The sequence below is a fragment of the Chamaea fasciata genome, unplaced genomic scaffold, assembly GCF_029207755.1.
Source record: "Chamaea fasciata isolate MVZ Bird 193981 ecotype frontalis unplaced genomic scaffold, bChaFas1.0.hap1 SCAF_236, whole genome shotgun sequence".
Lineage (NCBI taxonomy): Eukaryota > Metazoa > Chordata > Aves > Passeriformes > Sylviidae > Chamaea > Chamaea fasciata.
This window is the reverse complement of record NW_027094321.1, coordinates 80,402-98,143: the sequence shown is the minus strand read 5'-3', so window position 1 is coordinate 98,143 and position 17,742 is coordinate 80,402. Positions and strand designations below refer to the sequence as shown.

General features: G+C 64.1%; 2 protein-coding genes across 2 annotated transcripts; one reads left to right on the top strand and one right to left on the bottom strand.

The window, feature by feature from the left end:
* Positions 1-202: 202 nt before the first annotated feature.
* Positions 203-4,112, bottom strand: CDK2 (cyclin dependent kinase 2). The gene is made up of 7 exons (XM_066208387.1): positions 3,413-4,112; positions 3,249-3,326; positions 2,611-2,731; positions 2,194-2,364; positions 2,007-2,108; positions 1,558-1,761; positions 203-715 (listed from the first exon to the last, which is right to left on the bottom strand). The coding sequence occupies exons 1-7, from the start codon at positions 3,526-3,528 to the stop codon at positions 611-613; spliced, it is 897 nt and encodes a 298-aa protein (XP_066064484.1). The 5' UTR covers positions 3,529-4,112; the 3' UTR covers positions 203-610.
* Positions 4,113-6,455: 2,343 nt separating this feature from the next.
* PMEL (premelanosome protein) lies at positions 6,456-17,419 on the top strand. The gene is made up of 12 exons (XM_066208384.1): positions 6,456-6,519; positions 7,980-8,102; positions 9,307-9,453; positions 10,348-10,473; positions 11,602-11,763; positions 12,333-12,722; positions 13,322-13,624; positions 13,999-14,385; positions 14,498-14,582; positions 15,100-15,302; positions 15,730-15,817; positions 17,110-17,419. Exons 1-12 carry the CDS (start codon positions 6,456-6,458, stop codon positions 17,273-17,275), a joined length of 2,244 nt encoding a protein of 747 aa, XP_066064481.1. The 3' UTR covers positions 17,276-17,419.
* Positions 17,420-17,742: the final 323 nt, after the last annotated feature.

Below are 17,742 nucleotides of genomic sequence, written 5' to 3'. Positions count from 1 at the left end.
CCTTGATTGCGTGCTGGGCGTGGCCATAAAAGGGGCGTGGATTACGGACGGGGCGTGGCCTGAGGAGCAGCCAGGGGCGGGGCTTGGGGACATTTAGGGGGGTCCTGGGGACATTTGGGGACAATTCCGGGGGCTCTCAGTGACAGGCCAGCCCCAGAGGTGACAATGACACCCTGACCCCCCCCCCTCCCCAAAAGAGAAAACCAGCCCAGGGAAATTTTATTATAAAAATTTTGCAGAAATTACAAAAAAAATTCGGCTCCAAAAACCGCAGGGAGGGGACACCGGGAGGGGACAAAGTGACACCGAGGGGGTGGCATTGGGGGAGGGGAGGGGACAGACTGTAAGTGCCACAAATCCGGAGGGGGAGGGGGCGGTGGTGGCCTGGGAGCCCCCCCGGGGACATTTTGGGGACATCTGGGGATATTTGAGGGGGTCCTGAGGACATTTCGGGGAGTTCCGGGGACACCTGGGGACACTGGGGGCAGCTTTGGGGACATTGGGGGCAGTTTGGGGACATTGGGGGCAGTTTGGGGGTTATTTTAAGGGGTTTGGGGGTTATTTCAGGAGGATTTGGGGTTATTTTGGGGGGTTTGGGTCCGTTTTGGGGTCAGAGGCGCAGGTGGGGGACAGCTCTGGTGACATCTCGGAAGAAGGGGTGGCCCAGGGCGGCCTTGGCCGAGATTCGCTTGTTGGGGTCGTAGTGCAGCATTTGCTGGGGAGGAAAACGGGGAAAATGGGAAAAAAACGGGAAAAAATGGGAACAAGTAGGGGGGAAAAATGGGGGAAAATGGGGAAAAATGGGAGGAAAATGGGGAAAAATGGGAGGAAAATGGGGAAAAATGGGAAAAAGGGGGGAATCAGGAAAAAAGTGGGGGGGAAAAGGGAAAAATCAGGAAAAATTGGGGAAAAATCAGGGAGAAAAAGAGTGAAAAAACAGGAAAAGGTGGGGAGAAAAGCTGGGAAAATCAGAAAAAAAAAAGGTGGAAAAATCAGAAAAAAAGCGAGAAAAATGGTGGGAAAAGCAGGAAAAAACGGGGGGAAACAATGAAAAATGGGGGGGAAAAATCAGGATAAAAGTGGGGAATACCAGCAAAAAGTAGGGAAAACGAGGGAAAAGAGGGAAAGACCAGGAAAAAGAGGGAAAAATTGGGAGGGAATCAGGAAAAAAAGCGGGGAAAGGTGAGAAAAATCAGGGGGAAATGTGGGGAAAAATCAGGGAAAAGTGGGGAAAAATCAGAAAAAAAAATCAGGAAAAAGTGGAGAAAATCAGAAAAAAATCAGGAAAAAGTGGGGGAAATCAGGAAAAAATCAGGGAAAATGGAAAAAATTAGGAAAATCAGGAAAAATCAGGGGAAAATGGGAAAAATCAGAACAGATTCAGGGAAAGTGAGGAAAATCAGGAAAAATCAGGGAAAAAGTGGAGAAAATCAGGAAAAATCAGGGAAAAAGTGGGGGAAATCAGGAAAAAAATCAGGGGAAAATGGGGGAAATCAGGAAAAAATCAGGGAAAAATGGTCCAAATCAGGACTAAAAGCAGGAGAAGCGTCCCCTCACCGCCAGCAGTTTCCGTCCCTCGTCGTCCAGCGGGGGCAGGACCTTGGCCAGGTCCTGGCGGGCCCAGCGGGGGAAGGTGGATTTGTAGTCGGGCAGCGCCGACACTCCCGGCCAGGCGGCCTCGTCAGGAGTGCCCAGCGTGCGGAAAATGCGGAAGAGCTGGTCGATCTCTGAGTCACCGGGGAACAGCGCACGGCGCGTGATCTGTGGGGACATCGTTGGGGACATCGTTGGGGACATCACTGGGGACATCATTGGGGACATCATTGGGGACATTGGGGGACGTCATTGGGGACACAGGGGAACAGCTGGTCGATCTCCGAGTCACCGGGGAACAGCGCACGGCGCGTGATCTGTGGGGACCCACCATCTCAGCAGAGATACACCCCAGGCTCCAGATGTCCCCAGTGTCCCCCCAGTGTCCCCAGTGTCCCCCCAGTGTCCCCCACCATCTCGGCGAAGATGCAGCCCAGGCTCCAGATGTCCACGGCCGTGCTGTAATATTTGCAGCCCAGCAGGATCTCGGGGGCGCGGTACCACAGCGTCACCACCTGAGGGGACATCGGGGACATCAGCAGGGGACAGGACGCTCAGATCCCCACCGAATCCCCCCCAAACCCCGCAGGTCCCCCCCACCTCGTGCGTGTAGGTCCTGACGGGCACGCCGAAGGCGCGGGCCAGCCCGAAGTCGGCCAGTTTGATGGAGCCCTCGGCGTTGATGAGCAGGTTCTGGGGCTTCAGGTCCCGGTGCAGCACACGGTGAGCGTGGCAGAAGGCCAGCCCCTGCAGCAGCTGGAACAGGTAACTCTGGGGACAGCGGGGACAGCGGGGTCAGACCCCCCAGGAGACCCCAAAATGGTGTTTGGGGTGTGCCCAGGGGGTCCCTAAACCCCCCAGAGGTGACACTGGGGTCCTTGCCATGTTCCCAGAGGGACCCCAGAGTCACCCCAAGACAATTCAGGGACCCCCTGGACACCCCAATGTCCCACCCGGGGGTTCTGGGCCCCCCAGTGTCCCCCCCAGGGGTTCAGGGTGTCCCCCAGCGTCCCCCACCTTGATGAGGGGCAGCGCGATCCCGCTGAGGGACGAGGAGTCCATGAACTTCTTGAGGTCCTGGTGCAGGAACTCGAACACCAGGTACAGCTTGTTCTCCGTGTGGATGACATCCAGCAGCCTGGGGGACACGGGGACAGCCTTGGGGACACGGGGACAGCCCTGGGGACAGCCCTGGGGCATGGGGACACGGGGACAGGGACACGGGGACAGCCTTGGGGACACGGGGACAGCCCTGGGGACAGCCCTGGGGCATGGGGACACGGGGACAGGGACACGGGGACAGCCTTGGGGACACGGGGACAGCCCTGGGGACAGCCCTGGGGCATGGGGACACGGGGACAGGGACACGGGGACAGCCCTGGGGACAGCCCTGGGGCATGGGCACACGGGGACAGGGACACGGGGACAGCCTTGGGGACACGGGGACAGGGACATGGCCTGGAACACGGGGACAGCGCCCAGGGACCCACAGGGACACCACAGACCTGGGGACATCCCAGTGTCCCCAAGTGACCACAGGGCCTGGCATGGCCACAGCACATCGTGGGGACCACCCTGGTCACAAGAGGCTCCTCACGACCCCCCAAAGCCCCCCCCAGGACCCCCCAAAGCCCCCCCCAGGACCCCCCACTCACTTGACGATGTTGGGGTGGTTGAGCTCCTTGAGCAGGGAGATCTCCCTGATGGCCGTGCTGGGGACACCCTCGGTCTCCCTGCGGGGACAATGACAGCGGGGGGTGAGCCCCCAGGACCCCCCCCCCAGACCCCCCCAGACCCCCGGGGGACCCCCCCCACTCACGTGTCCAGGCGGATCTTCTTGAGCGCCACCACCTCCCCTGTCACCTTGTTGCGGGCCTTGTAGACCACGCCGTAGGTGCCCTCGCCGATCTTCTCCACCTTCTGGAAGTTCTCCATGGAGGGGACACCGCGGGGACCCCCAAAAAGGGGGGGGGGACACCGCGGGGACCCCCCAAATAAGGTGGGGACACGGGGTGGGGTGGGGGAAGAGAGGGGACACCGGGGAATGGGGGACAGAGGGTGGCGGTGGTGGCCTGGGGTTGTCACCAGGGGTGTCACCGAGGGGTGGGGGGTGGTCCTGGAGGTGTGGGGTGGTCCCGGGGGTGTCACCGAGGGGTGGGGGGTGGTCCCGGGGGTGTCACCAGGAGTTGGGGGTGACGGGGGGGGTCCCGGTGAGGGGTTCCGGGGGTGTCTAGGGGTCGAGGGTGACAGTGGGGGTGGCAGGGGGGGTGTCCCGGTGCCGGGGGTGTCCTCGGAGGGTCCGGGGTGTCCCGGGGGTGTCCCCGGTGTCCCGGGGGGTGTCCCCGGAGCTGAGGGGTGGTCCCGAGGGGCGATATCCGGGGTGGGGCCGGGGCTCCGCGGTGCTGTCCCGGTGCTGTCCCGGGTCCGGGGGTGTCTCGGGGGTGTCTCGGGGGTGTCCCGGGGGGTGTCCCCGGTGTCCCCGGGGGTCCCGAGCGCGGCCGCCGCGTCCCCCCCGAGCGCGCCAAAGCCGCGGCGGCCCCGCCCCGCCCCGCGCCGCTTCCCGCCTTCCCGCCCGCCACGCCCACCGCGCCACCGCCCATTGGCTGAGACCGCCGTGACGTCAGCGGCGACGCGGGAGAGCCCTTAAAGGGATAGAGACACTACCGGGAACGGCGGCGGGGATTGGGACACTGTGGACAGGGACACTGGGGACCGGGACACTGGGGACCGGGACACTGGGGACAGGGACACTGGGGACAGGGGCCAGGACACTGGGGACAGGGACCGGGACACTGGGGACAGGGACACTGGGGACAGGGACAGGGACACTGTGGACAGGGACACTGGGGACAGGGACACTGGGGACCGGGACACTGTGGACAGGGACCGGGACACTGGGGACAGGGACACTGGGGACAGGGACCGGGACACTGGGGACAGGGACACTGGGGACAGGGACACTGGGGACAGGGGCCGGGACTCTGGGGACAGGGACACTGGGGACAGGGACAGGGACACTAGGGACAGGGACACTGGGGACAGGGACACTGGGGACAGGGACCCGGACTGGCAGCGGGGATTGGGGTTGGGACATTGGGGACAGGGACTGGGACACTGGGGACAGGGACCAGGGGCCGGGGTTTGGAATGGGGACCGGGATTGGGATGGGGACCGGGGCCAGGGGGTGGAATCGGGACAAGGACAGGGACAGGGACCGGGGATTGGAATGGGGACCTTGGGGACAGGGACCAGGGACTGGGACACTGGGGACAGGGACAGGGACAGGGATGGAGACCGGAACCGGGGAGCGGGATCAGGACTTTGGGGACAGGGACCGGGACCGAGACCGGGGATTGAAACAGGGACAGGGATCGAGATCGGGACCAGGGATGGGAATCGGGACAAGAACAGGGACCGGGGCCAAAGACTGGACAGACACCGGGACCCGAGATCGGGATTGAGACTGGGACCAGGGATAGGGACCGGGACCAGAGATTGGAATAGGGATTGGGATCGGGATCAGGACTGGGACCAGGGACCGGGACCAGGGACCGGGACCAGGATCAGGACCGGGATCGGGATCAGGACGGAGACTGGGACCGAGGGTTGGAATGGGGATTAGGATTGGGATCTGGGGCCCGGGATAAGGACGGGATCAGGGATCAGGACCGGGATCGGGGATTGGAATAGAGGACAGGATCGGGATCCGGGACAAGGACAGGACCTCAGGCTCTCTCCGGGATGCTCGGCCCGTGGCTGGACCGGCCCACGGCCCCGGGACCGCAGCGCGGGCTGCGGCCGGACCACAACCGGCCACACGGGGATCACGGGGAGCGGCCCCGGGGGACACACGGGGGTCACGGGGAGCGGCCCCGGGGGACACACGGGGGTCACGGGGCTCTCCGGGGGTCACGGGGCTCTCCGGGGGTCACGGGGCTCAGCGCACACGCGGCCCCGCGGGCGCGGCCCCGCACGAGCGGCCACACGCACCGGGACGGCCCCGGGGGAGACACGGACGTGGCCAGAGCAGGAAATATCGGGGTCCCCATTGTCACCCACCGGGATCGGGGTCCCCCCGTGTGTCATTCACCGCGATCGGGGTCCCCCCGTGTCACCCACCAAGACTGAGGTCCCCTTGTGCCACCCACTGGGATCGGGGTCCCTCTGCATGTGCAGAATTGGGGACCCCCCCCTTTGCCCATGATTGGGGTCTCCCCGCCGGGATCGGGGTCCCCCTGTGTCACCTCCATGATCGGGGTCCCCCTGTGTCACCGGGGGTCCCCTCGTGTGTCACCCACAGGGATCGGGGTCCCCCTGCCACATCGGGGTCCCCCCTGTGTCACCCACAGGGATCGGGGTCCCCCTGCCACATCGGGGTGCCCCCTGTGTCACCCCCATGACCGGGGTCCCCCCATGGGTGTCCCACTGAGGATCCCCCTTGGGTGACAAACCGGGGGTCCTCCCCCCCCCCGTATTCAGAATCGTGACCCCCCCGCCCCATTCTGAGCCGCCAGTGTCCCCCCATGGCTGTCACCCCCCCACTCTGGGGGTCCCCAAATCCCCACCCCTGGGGTCTCCACCTGCCGGGATCGGGGGGGTGCGACCCCCCAAACCCCCTTGGCGAGCTGGGCGGGGGTCCCTGTGCCCCCCCCCTTGTCCCCCCCCAGGGCGGGGCCGCACCGTGTGACCGGGGGTGGCCCCACGTGGGACGGGGGCGGGGAGGGCGGCCCGCAAGCCCCCCCCTTTCTTGGGGGGGTGGGCGGGGTTATGCAAATGAGCGCCCCCTTTTTGTGTCGCCGTCCCCGTCCCCTGCGCCTCTACCCCGGCGGTGCCCGAGCCACGGGAGAGGCGACACGGGGACCATGAGGGGACTCGGGGCCATCGCGGTTTGGGGGACACTCCTGCTCCTGGCGGAGGCTCAGCGGCGTAAGTCGGGCTTTTTTGGGGGGTGCGGGGGGGTCCCTTAGCTCCATCCTTTGGGGGTTTGGGGGTTCAGAGTCAAATGCTTCCCGCAGCTGGATTGTACCCCAAAAATCCCCCTCGGGGGTGGGTTGTGGGGTCTCTGGGGGTGGTTTTGGGGTGCGTTTGGGGGATTTGGGGTGTGGGGGGTTCAGCCGTCCCCCTGGAAAAGGAGGGGAGCCCGTTTTTTGAGGGGGGGGGGATGTGGAAGCCCCCAGTGAAGGGGGAACACGAGGGACTTGGGGGAGAGACCCCTGAAAATGGGGGGACACGGGGGTCTTGGGACCCTTGGGAGTGGGAGGGACAGGGGGGACCTGGCAGTGTCGGGGACATGGGGGGACCCTTGGGACCCCTGAAAATGGGGGGGACATGGGGGGACCTTACACAGCCCTAAAAGTGGGGGACAGGAAGGGACTTGGCAGCCCCCCACGAGTGGGGACATGGGGGACTTCGCAACCCCCCGACCCTGGGGGGGATTTTTCAGCCCCCCGACCCTGGGGGGACACGGGGGGGTCCCCGCCCCATCCCGCCCCGTCCCATCCCGGCCGGGCCGGGCTCAGCTGAGCGTCACATGAAAGGGCTTTGGGGCTTTGGGGCGCCATGTGACGGCTTTGCCCCGCGCGTGCCTTGGCCCCGAGCGCCGTCACGAGGGGCCCGGGTCCCCCCAGGGTCCCCCCAAAGGCCGGGACACCCCCCGGGGTGGGGCTGGCGGAGCCCTGGTAAAGGGGGATTTGGGGTGATGTTTTGGTCCTGGGTGAGGGGGGGGACATTGGGGGCATGGGGATGTCACAGACACCAGAGAACTGGGGACATGGGGGTCCTGGTAATGATCTGAGAGTGGGGACGTGGGGACATCTCAGAGCCCTGAGAATGGGGGACGTGGGGGACGTGGCAATGTCCTGGGAGTTGGGGACAAGGGGGACACGAGGGACCTCACGGACCCCTGGGAGTTGGGGACATGGGGGACGTGTGGGACCCTCCATCCCCCTGAGAGTTGGGGACAAGGGGGACACGAGGGACCTCACAGACCCCGGAGAGATGGGGACACTGGGGACATGGGGACCTCCCCTGGGAGTTGGGGACAAGGGGGACACGAGGGACCTCACAGAGCCTGGAGAGCTGGGGACACTGGGGACATGGGGACCTCCCCTGGGAGTTGGGGACAAGGGGGACACGAGGGACCTCACAGACCCCTGAGAGCTGGGGACACTGGGGACATGGGGACCTCCCCTGGGAGTTGGGGACAAGGGGGACACGAGGGACCTCACAGACCCCGGAGAGCTGGGGACACTGGGGACACGGGGGGACATAGAAATGATCTGAGAGTGGGGGACGTGGGGGACTTGTCAGCTCCCTGAGAGCTGGCGACACGGGTGACACCACGAGTGTCCCTCCCTCCGTGTGTCCCGCTGTCGCCGTCGCCGCAGGAGCCGCCGGGAGGAGCGGCGCTCTCAGCCCGGCGCGGAGCGGGCGGCCGGCGCCGTTCCGCACCTGGGACACGGGACTTTACCTGCCCTGGTGGCAGCGGGGGACACGCGACTGCTGGCGAGGTCAGTGCCACCACCCCCCGCCCGCCGCCCGGGGCCACCGGGCTTGTGAGAAACGAGCTCCGCTCTTCTAGGAAAAAAAATCATAAGTTTAATAAGAATAAAAATAGTTTAGGAGACGGAAAAAGCGAGAGTCTCTCGGCAGCACGCTTTTCACTCTCTCAGATTTCGGTATTTAAGGATTTCTGTGTCCTCTCAGTCGTTTTTATCTGGGAGATTTATTCATGGGTGGCCCCGCTCCGTCTGGTAACGGGGGTATCATCAATTTCCTTCTTGGGGTTTTTGTGGTCGTTTCCGTTTCGATAAAAACACAAAGAAAGTCAGCAGGCTTTAAGGCGGGCGACCACACTTCCCTTAAACCTTCAGTTTACATCTTACAAAGAAGAAAAAAAACCAAACAAACAAAACTTATTTACAATTTTTGTCACGATCAGAAAATATACATTAATTAATTTCCTAAACTCCGTTAATAAAACATATCACGGTACAATTATACAGATGGCATTCATTCTGAGAGTTGCAAAAAGCCGGCTTTAAAATGTGATAATATTATAATCATATCAATAATAATATAATATATATTATATATAACATGTGTATTATAAAGGCGGAGTTTATAATGCGATAACATTATAATAATTGAATTAATAATAATAGAATATATAAGATATATATTATTTGTATTGTTAAAGCCGAGTTTATAGTATGATAATACTATAGTGATTATATTAATAATGATATCATATGTAACATATATATAATATATTATATATATTATAAAAGCCTACTTTACAATACCATAACGTTATAATATATTAATAATAATATAATAAATAGTATATATATTATATATATTGCAAAAGTCTACTTTGCAACATGATAATGTTATAACAATTATATTAATAATAACATAATATGTAGTGTATATATTATATATATTAAAAAAGCCAACTTTATAATGTGATAACATTGTAATAATTACGTGATAATAAAACAATATATAAAATACGCATGATATATATTATATATCTTACTTTCCATATGTAAATATATATATTTTAAATCTATAAATATATTTTTATCGTTATATATATATATATATATAGTATTTTATATATATACACACACACATATATAGAAAATATAATAATATAATATGATAATAATTTCTGACGACGCTGACGCCCCCCCCGGTGTCCCCGAGCAGGTGGCGATGTCACCTTCGACATCAGCAACGACGCTCCCACCATGGCCGGGGCCGAGGCCACCTTCTCCATCGCCCTGCGCTTCCCGGGGAACCAGACCCTGCTGCCCGACGGCCGCGTGGTGTGGGCGAGGAACTGCACCGTCAACGGTGGGTGGCCGCAAAAACCCCCCCGAGACACCCAAAAACCGCCTAAAGCCGCCCCAAAACCACCCTGGACGGCCTCGAAATACCCCAAAACAGCCCTGAGACCCCCTAAAACACCCCAAAACCCCCCGAGACACCCCAAACCCGCCTAAAGCCGCCCCAAAACCACCCTGGACGGCCTCGAAATACCCCAAAACAGCCCTGAAACCCCCCAAAACCATCCTGAAACACCCCAAACCCCCTGACACACCCAAAACCCGCCTAAAGTCACCCCAAAACCACCCTAGACAGCCTTGAAATACCCCAAAACAGCCCTGAGACCCCCTAAAACACCCCAAAACCCCCCGAGACACCCAAAACCCGCCTAAAGCCGCCCCAAAACCACCCTGGACGGCCTCGAAATACCCCAAAACAGCCCTGAAACCCCCCGAAACCATCCTGAAACACCCCAAACCCCCTGAGACACCTAAAGCCACCCCAAAACCACCCGAAACAGCTCTGAGACCCCCTAAAACACCCCAAAACCCCCCGAGACACCCCCAAAATCGCCTAAAGCCACCCCAAAACCACCCTAGACGGCCTTGAAATACCCCAAAACAGCCCTGACCTGTCCCTGCAGTGTCCCCACAGTGTCCCCCGAAGCCCCTGACCCTCACCCCGTGTGTCCCCACAGTGTCCCTCTCCCCAGTGTCCTGCCACTCCCTTACCCTCACCCTGTGTGTCCCCAAGGTGTCCCTGCAATGTCCTCTGTCTCCTCACCCCATGTGTCCCCTCATCCCACGGTGTCCCCACGGTGTCCCCGCGGTGTCCCCGCGGTGTCCCATGTCCCCTGTCCCTGCTGTCCCCTGATCCGGGTGTCCCCTGACCGCGGTGTCGCTGTCCCCGGTGTCCCCGCAGGCACGCAGGTGACCCAAGGGGACCCCGTGTTCCCGGAGCAGCCGGACGCCACCGGCGCCTTCCCGGACGGGCGGCCCCTGCCCCGGGGCAGGCGGGGAAAGTTCGTCTACGTCTGGTGGACCTGGGGTGAGCACGGGGACCCCAAACACCGCCCGGGGGGACAGCGAGGTGGCACTGACCCCGCTGAGATGGCGCTGACCCCGCTGAGGTGGCACTGACCTCACCGAGGTGGCACTGACCCCGCTGAGATGGCGCTGACCCCGCTGAGGTGGCACTGACCCCACCGAGGTGGCGCTGACCTCACCGAGGTGGCACTGACCCCGCTGAGGTGGTGCTGACCTCACCGAGGTGGCGCTGACCCCACCGAGGTGGCACTGACCCCACCGAGGTGGCGCTGACCCCGCCGAGGTGGCGCTGACCTCACCGAGGTGGCACTGACGCCACCGAGGTGGCACTGACCCCACCGAGGTGGCACTGACCTCACCGAGGTGGCACTGACGCCACCGAGGTGGCACTGACCCCACCGAGGTGGCACTGACCTCACCGAGGTGGCACTGACGCCACCGAGGTGGCACTGACCCCACCGAGGTGGCACTGACCCCACCGAGGTGGCGCTGACCCCGCTGAGGTGGCGCTGACCCCACCGAGGTGGCGCTGACCCCGCCGAGGTGGCGCTGACCCCGCTGAGGTGGCGCTGAACCCGCTGAGATGGCGCTGACCCCGCTGAGGTGGCACTGACCCCACCTAGGTGGCACTGACCCCGCTGAGGTGGCACTGACCTCACCGAGGTGGCGCTGACCCTGCTGAGGTGGCGCTGACCCCGCTGAGATGGCGCTGACCCCGCTGAGGTGGCACTGACCCCACCTAGGTGGCACTGACCCCGCTGAGGTGGCACTGACCTCACCGAGGTGGCACTGACCCCGCTGAGGTGGCACTGACCCCGCTGAGGTGGCGCTGACCCTGCTGAGGTGGCACTGACCCCGCTGTCCCGCAGTCCCCAGGGTGGTACTATCCCCGTGGTGGCACTGCCCCTGTTGTGGTGGCACTGACCCCGTTGTCCCCAGGGCGGTACTGGCAGGTGGTGGCCGGGCTCAGGGTGTCACTGTCCCCATGGTGTCCCGTGTCCCGTGTCCCCAGGGCGGTACTGGCAGGTGGTGTCACTGTCCCCATGCTGTCCCCGGTCCCCAGGGCGGTGCTGGCAGGTGGTGGCCGGGCTCAGGGTGTCACTGTCCCCATGGTGTCCCGTGTCCCCAGGGCGGTACTGGCAGGTGGTGGACGGCGCGGCGTCCCAGCTGACGGTGGGCACGGCCGGGGTCCCGCTGGGCTCGTACACCATGGAGGTGGTCGTGTACCACTACCGGGGCCGCCAGAAGTTCATCCCCATCGGCCACGCCAGCACACAGTTCAGCGTCACCGGTGGGTGACACCGGGGGACACGGGGCGGGGACACCGGGAAACGGGGGGAAATGGGGTGGGGGGCACCAGGAAGGGGGGAGAGGAACAGGGGGGACACTGGGAAAGGGGGCGGGGGACACCGGGGGACACTGAGGGACACTGGGGGACACTGGGAAGTGGTGGCAGGGGACACCGGGGGACACCAGGGGAAAGGGGGCACTGGGGACACTGGGGGAAAGGGGTGGGGGACACCGGGGGACAGTGGGAAATGGGGCAGGGGACACAGGGGGGCACGGGAGGGAAAAATGGGGTGAGGGGTTTGGGGTGGGAAATGGGGCGGGGGGTGGGGGTGATGGGGTTCTGGATGCAGGTGACACTGGGTTTTGTGGCTGTGGGTGACGCTGGCTGCAGGTGACATGGCTGTAGGTGACACTGGGGTTTGGGGCGGTAGGTGACACTGGGTTTCAGGACAATAGGTGACAGAGGCTGCAGGTGACACCGCCTGCAGGTGACACTCCGTGCCACCCCTCTCTCCTCCCGCCACCCCACCGCCCCTTTCCCCTCCCGCCGTCCCCTGGGTGTCCCCGCAGACCAAGTCCCGTTCGCCGTGGACGTGTCGCAGCTGGGGGACAACGCGGCGACAACGACAAGCGGCGACGGTCCCTTCGTGCGGAACCGCGCGGTGGCGTTCACGGTGCGCCTGCACGACCCCAGCCGCTACCTGCGCCACGCCGACGTGTCCTACTCGTGGGACTTCGGGGACCAGAGCGGGACGCTCATCTCGCGCAGCGCCACCGTCACCCACACGTACCTGGACACGGGCACCTTCTCGGCCCGCCTGGTGCTGCAGGCCGCCATCCCGCTCCGCCCCTGCGGCCCCACAACCGCCCCGGTGCCCTCCGGGGTCCCCACGGCCACCCAGCCCGCCGCCGCCACCACCGCGGCCGGGGGGCAGAGCACGGCGGGGGCGGCCAGCACGGGTAAGGGGGGGGGGAGAGGGGACGTGGTGGGGTGTCCCCCCGGTCCCCAGAGCCACCTGACCCCATGGGGTGTGTCCCCGGTGTCCCCGCCCCCCATAGTGTGTGTCCCCAGTGTCCTCCTGCCCCATGGTCTGTGTCACCGGTGTCCCCGTGCTCCAGGGTGTCCCCAGTGTCCCCCCCCTCCTCGGAGCCACCAGAGCTGCCCGACCCCATAGCGTGTATCCCTGGTGTCCCCTCACCCCACAGTCTGTGTCACCAGTGTTCCCCCCTGCCCCAGGGGGTCCCCCACGCCATAACGTGTGTCCCCAGTGTCCCCTGCCACCCCATGGGGTGTGTCATTGGTGTCATCCAGCCCCAGTGTCCCTCGCACCCCACAGTGAGTGTCCCCAGTGTCCCCCCACCCCACAGAGCCCCCAGATCCCCCCAACCCATGGCGTGTCCCCCCAGTGTCACCTAAAGGGACGTTGGAGCTGGGGGGGTCCGGGGCATCCCATACCAGGGATGATCCCAACCCGGCTCTGGGGGTCCCCGGGGGTCCCGGGGTGACCCCAACCCGGCTCTGGGGGTCCCGGGGTGACCCCATCCCTCTTTCCCCGCAGCCCCCGCAGCCTCCGGGGAGCCCGCGGAGCCCACGGGCGGGTCGGCGGAGGAACCCTCTGTCCCCGCTGTCCCCTCTGTCCCCGCTGTCACCGACCCCGCTGTCCCCTCTGTCCCCGCCGGCACCGATCCCGCTGGCACCGCCGCCCCCGAGCCCTCCTCTGTCCCCTCTGTCACCGAGCTCCCGGTCCCCTCCGCCACCGCCGCCGGCACCGCGCCTGTCGCCTCCTCCTCCGTGTCCTCCCCCGCTGTCGCCACCGCCGTCGGGGACACCTCGGTCACCGCCGAGGGGACAGCGGCTGCAGGTGGGTGCTGGCCCGGGGCCGGGGAGGGGACACGTCGGGGGATGTCCCCAAGGGCTCAGTGTCCTCGAGGGCTCAGTGTCCCCGAGGGCTCGGTGTCCCCAAGGGCTCAGTGTCCCTGAGGGCTGGATGTCCCCAAGGGCTCAGTGTCCCCGAGGGCTCAGTGTCCCCAAGGGCTCAGTGTCCCCGAGGGCTCAGTGTCCCCAAAGGCTCGGTGTCCCCAAGGGCTCAGTGTCCCCAAGGGCTCAGTGTCCCCGAGGGCTTGGTGTCCCCAAAGGCTCGGTGTCCCCAAGGGCACAGTGTTCCCCGCCGCTCGGTGACCCCAAGGGCCCGGTGTCCCTCTGTCCCCGCCCAGCGTTTCCCGTGTGTCCCTGCAGATGCGGCGACAGACGGAGGCGCGAGTGATGTCACAGCTGCACTAGCCACAGCTGGATCAGCCGCAGCTGGAGCAGCCACCGCTGGATCAGCCACAGCTGGAGCAGCCACCGCTGGAGCAGCCACAGCTGGAGCCGCCCTCGATGCCACGGCTGCAGCCACGCTCGGTGTCACCGTGGGTGCCACCATAGAAGCCACCGCGGGAACCACCGCGGGAGCCACCCTGGCCGCTGCCACAGCTGCAGCCACATCTGGGGCCACATCTGGAGCCACAGCTGCAGCCACAGCTCAGCCGCTGGCGCTGGTCAAGCGCCAGGCGCCGGCCGAGGACGCCCCGGGCTGTGTCCTGTACCGCTACGGCACCTTCGCCACTCAGCTGGACATTGTCCGTGAGTCGGGGGGGCCCGGGGGGTCCCGGGGGGTCCTGGGGTGTCCCCGGGGTGTCCTGGGGTGTCCCCGGGGGGGTCCCGGCCCCGCTGAGCTCTCCCGCTCCTCCCGCAGAGGGCATCGAGAGCGTGGCCATCGTGCAGGTGGTGCCCGAGGGCGGCGGCAGCAGCGTGGAGCTGACGGTGACCTGCGAGGGCGGGTGAGTGGCGACAGCGGAGGGGACAACGGCGGTGACAGCGGGGCTGGGGTGGCCCCGCCCCCCCCCCCGAGGAGTAGGTGGCGGGGGCAGGGGGACAGGGGACAAGGTCCGGAGGGTGGGAGTGAGCTGGGATTGTCCCCTTGGAGGTGGCAGGGACATGGGGACACGGTCCTGGGGGTCCCCTGGGTGGGGGTGACCTGGGACTGTGGTGGGTTTTGGAGGTGACAGGGACAGGAGGACACGGTCCCCGAAGGCCCCCAAGGGTCGGTCTGCGCTGTCCCTGCCCGACCCCGCGGTGTCCCCGGCGCTGATGTCCCCGTGTCCCCAGCGCTGATGTCGCCGTGTCCCCGGCGCTGATGTCCCCGTGTCCCTGGCGCTGATGTCGCCGTGTCCCCGGCGCTGATGTCCCCGTGTCCCCGGCACTGATGTCCCCGTGTCCCCGGCGCTGATGTTCCCGTGTCCCTGGCGCTGATGTCGCCGTGTCCCCAGCGCTGATGTCCCCGTGTCGCCCCCGCAGGCTGCCCGAGGAGGTGTGCACGGTGGTGGCGGACGCCGATTGTCGCACGGCGGAGGCGGAGTCGTGCTCGGCCGTGTCGCCGTCGCCGGGCTGCGAGCTCGTGCTGCGCCAGGACTTCAACCGCTCCGGCCTCTTCTGTCTCAACGTGTCCCTGGCCAACGGCAACGGGCTGGCCGTGGCCACCACCCGCGTGGCCGTGGGAGGTGCGACACGGGGACAGGGTCACCGGGGTCCCCTGGGTGGGGCTGGGTTGGGACTGTCCCCTTGGAGGTGACAGGGACACGGGGACAGGGTCACAGGGGTCCCCTGGGTGACACTGAGCTGTCCCTGTCCCCAGAGGAGGTGACACAGGGTCCGGGGGATGTCCCCAAGGCCCCCCGGGTGGCACTGAGCTGTCCCTGTCCCCGGAGGAGGTGACACAGGGTCCGGGGGATGTCCCCAAGGCCCCGCGGGTGGCATTGAGCTGTCCCTGTCCCCGGAGGAGGTGGTACAAGGTCCGGGGGATGTCCCCAAGCCCCGGGGTGGCACTGGGCTGTCCCTGCCGTGTCAGAGGTGACAGGGACAGGGTGGCAGGTCCCGGGGGGATGTCCCCAAGCCCCCCGGGTGACACTGGGCTGTCCCTGTCCCCAGGAGCCGCCCCGGCCACCGGCAGGACCACGCTGTTCGTGGGGCTCGTGCTGGTGGCGGCCGCGCTGGGCACGGCGGCGTACGCCTACAGGTGAGGGGACAGCGGGGACATTGGGGACACACGGGATGGGCTCAGGAGTGAGGGGACATTGGGGACACCGCGGGGACACACACGGTGGGGGGACACCACCAGGGACACTACGGGGACACGTGGACACATGGGCGGGGCTCAGGGGGTGAGGGGACATTGGGGACATTTGGGGGCATGGGGTGAGGTAGGGGGGACACTCCCTATGGGGTTGGGGACATTGGGGACACTGCCTATGGGGTGGAGATGACACCGTGGGGTTGGGGACACTCCCTAAGCGTGGGGGACGTTGGGGACACCCCATGGGGTGGAGGTGACACCGTGGGGTTGGAGGTGACACCATGGGGCTGGGGACATCCCATGGGGTGGAAGTGACACTGTAGAGTTGGGGACACTCCTTATGGGGTCTGGTGTCACTGTGGGGTTGGGGACACTCCTTATGGGGTCTGGTGTCACTGTGGGGTTGGGGACACTCCTTATGGGGTCTGGTGTCACTGTGGGGTTGGGGTCACTCCTTATGGGGTCTGGTGTCACTGTGGGGTTGGGGACACTCCTTATGGGGTCTGGTGACACTGTGGGGTTGGGGACACTCCTTATGGGATCTGGTGTCACTGTGGGGTTGGGGGCACTCCTTATGGGGTCTGGTGTCACTGTAGGGTTGGGGGCACTCCTTATGGGGTCTGGTGTCACTGTGGGGTTGGGGACACTCCTTATGGGGTCTGGTGTCACTGTAGGGTTGGGGGCACTCCTTATGGGGTCTGGTGTCACTGTGGGGTTGGGGACACTCCTTATGGGGTCTGGTGTCACTGTAGGGTTGGGGGCACTCCTTATGGGGTCTGGTGTCACTGTGGGGTTGGGGTCACTCCTTATGGGGTCTGGTGTCACTGTGGGGTTGGGGACACTCCTTATGGGGTCTGGTGACACTATGGGGTTGGGGACACTCCTTATGGGGTCTGGTGACACTATGGGGTTGAGGACACTCCTTATGGGGTCTGGTGACACTGTGGGGTTGGGGACACGACACTCCTTATGGGGTCTGGTGACACTGTGGGGTTGAGGACACTCCTTATGGGGTCTGGTGACACTATGGGGTTGGGGACACTCCTTATGGGGTCTGGTGACACTATGGGGTTGAGGACACTCCTTATGGGGTCTGGTGACACTATGGGGTTGGGGACACTCCTTATGGGGTCTGGTGACACTGTGGAGTTGGGGACACTCCCTATGTGTTGGGGGACATCGGGGACACCCCATGACGTGGAGGTGACACCGTGTCCCCCCCGGTGTCCCCCCAGACGAGTCAAGTACACGTCGCTGTCCCCGGCGTTGTCCCCCGGGTCCCCCACCCGGCCCCGGGCGTGGCTGTCCCCAAATGTCACCGTCCGCCGCCTCCTGCAGCGTGCCCTGGGGGGGTCCCCGAGCGGCGAGAGCAGCCCCCTCCTCCGGGGCCACTCGGTCTAGGGACCCCCCACCCCAAAAATCAGCCCCCCCAACCCCCCCCCGGCACGGCCCGAGCCCCCCCGGACCCCCTCGGAGCGCGGGGAGGGGGCACCGGGGACACGCGTGGTGACCTCGGGATGACATCGTGATTAAAGCTCAGCTGTGCCCCAGGATCCGCCTGCCTGTGTGGTTTTGGGGGGGTTCCTGGGGGGGATTTTGGGGGTCCCCGTGGGGTTTTGGGGTGTCCTGGGGAGGCTTTGGGGGGTGCTGGGTGGGTTTTGGGGGTCCTGGGGGGGGTTCCGGGGCTCCTGGATGGGTCTGGGGGTGTCCTGGAGGGGTTCGGGAGGGTCTTGGGTGGGTTTTGGGGTGTCCTGGAGGGGTTTGGGGGTGGTCCAGGTGGGTTTGGGGGGGTCTGGGGGATGTCCTGGAGGGGTTCGGGGGGGTCTTGGGTGGGTTTTGGGGGCTCCTGGCGGGGTTTTGGGGAGTCC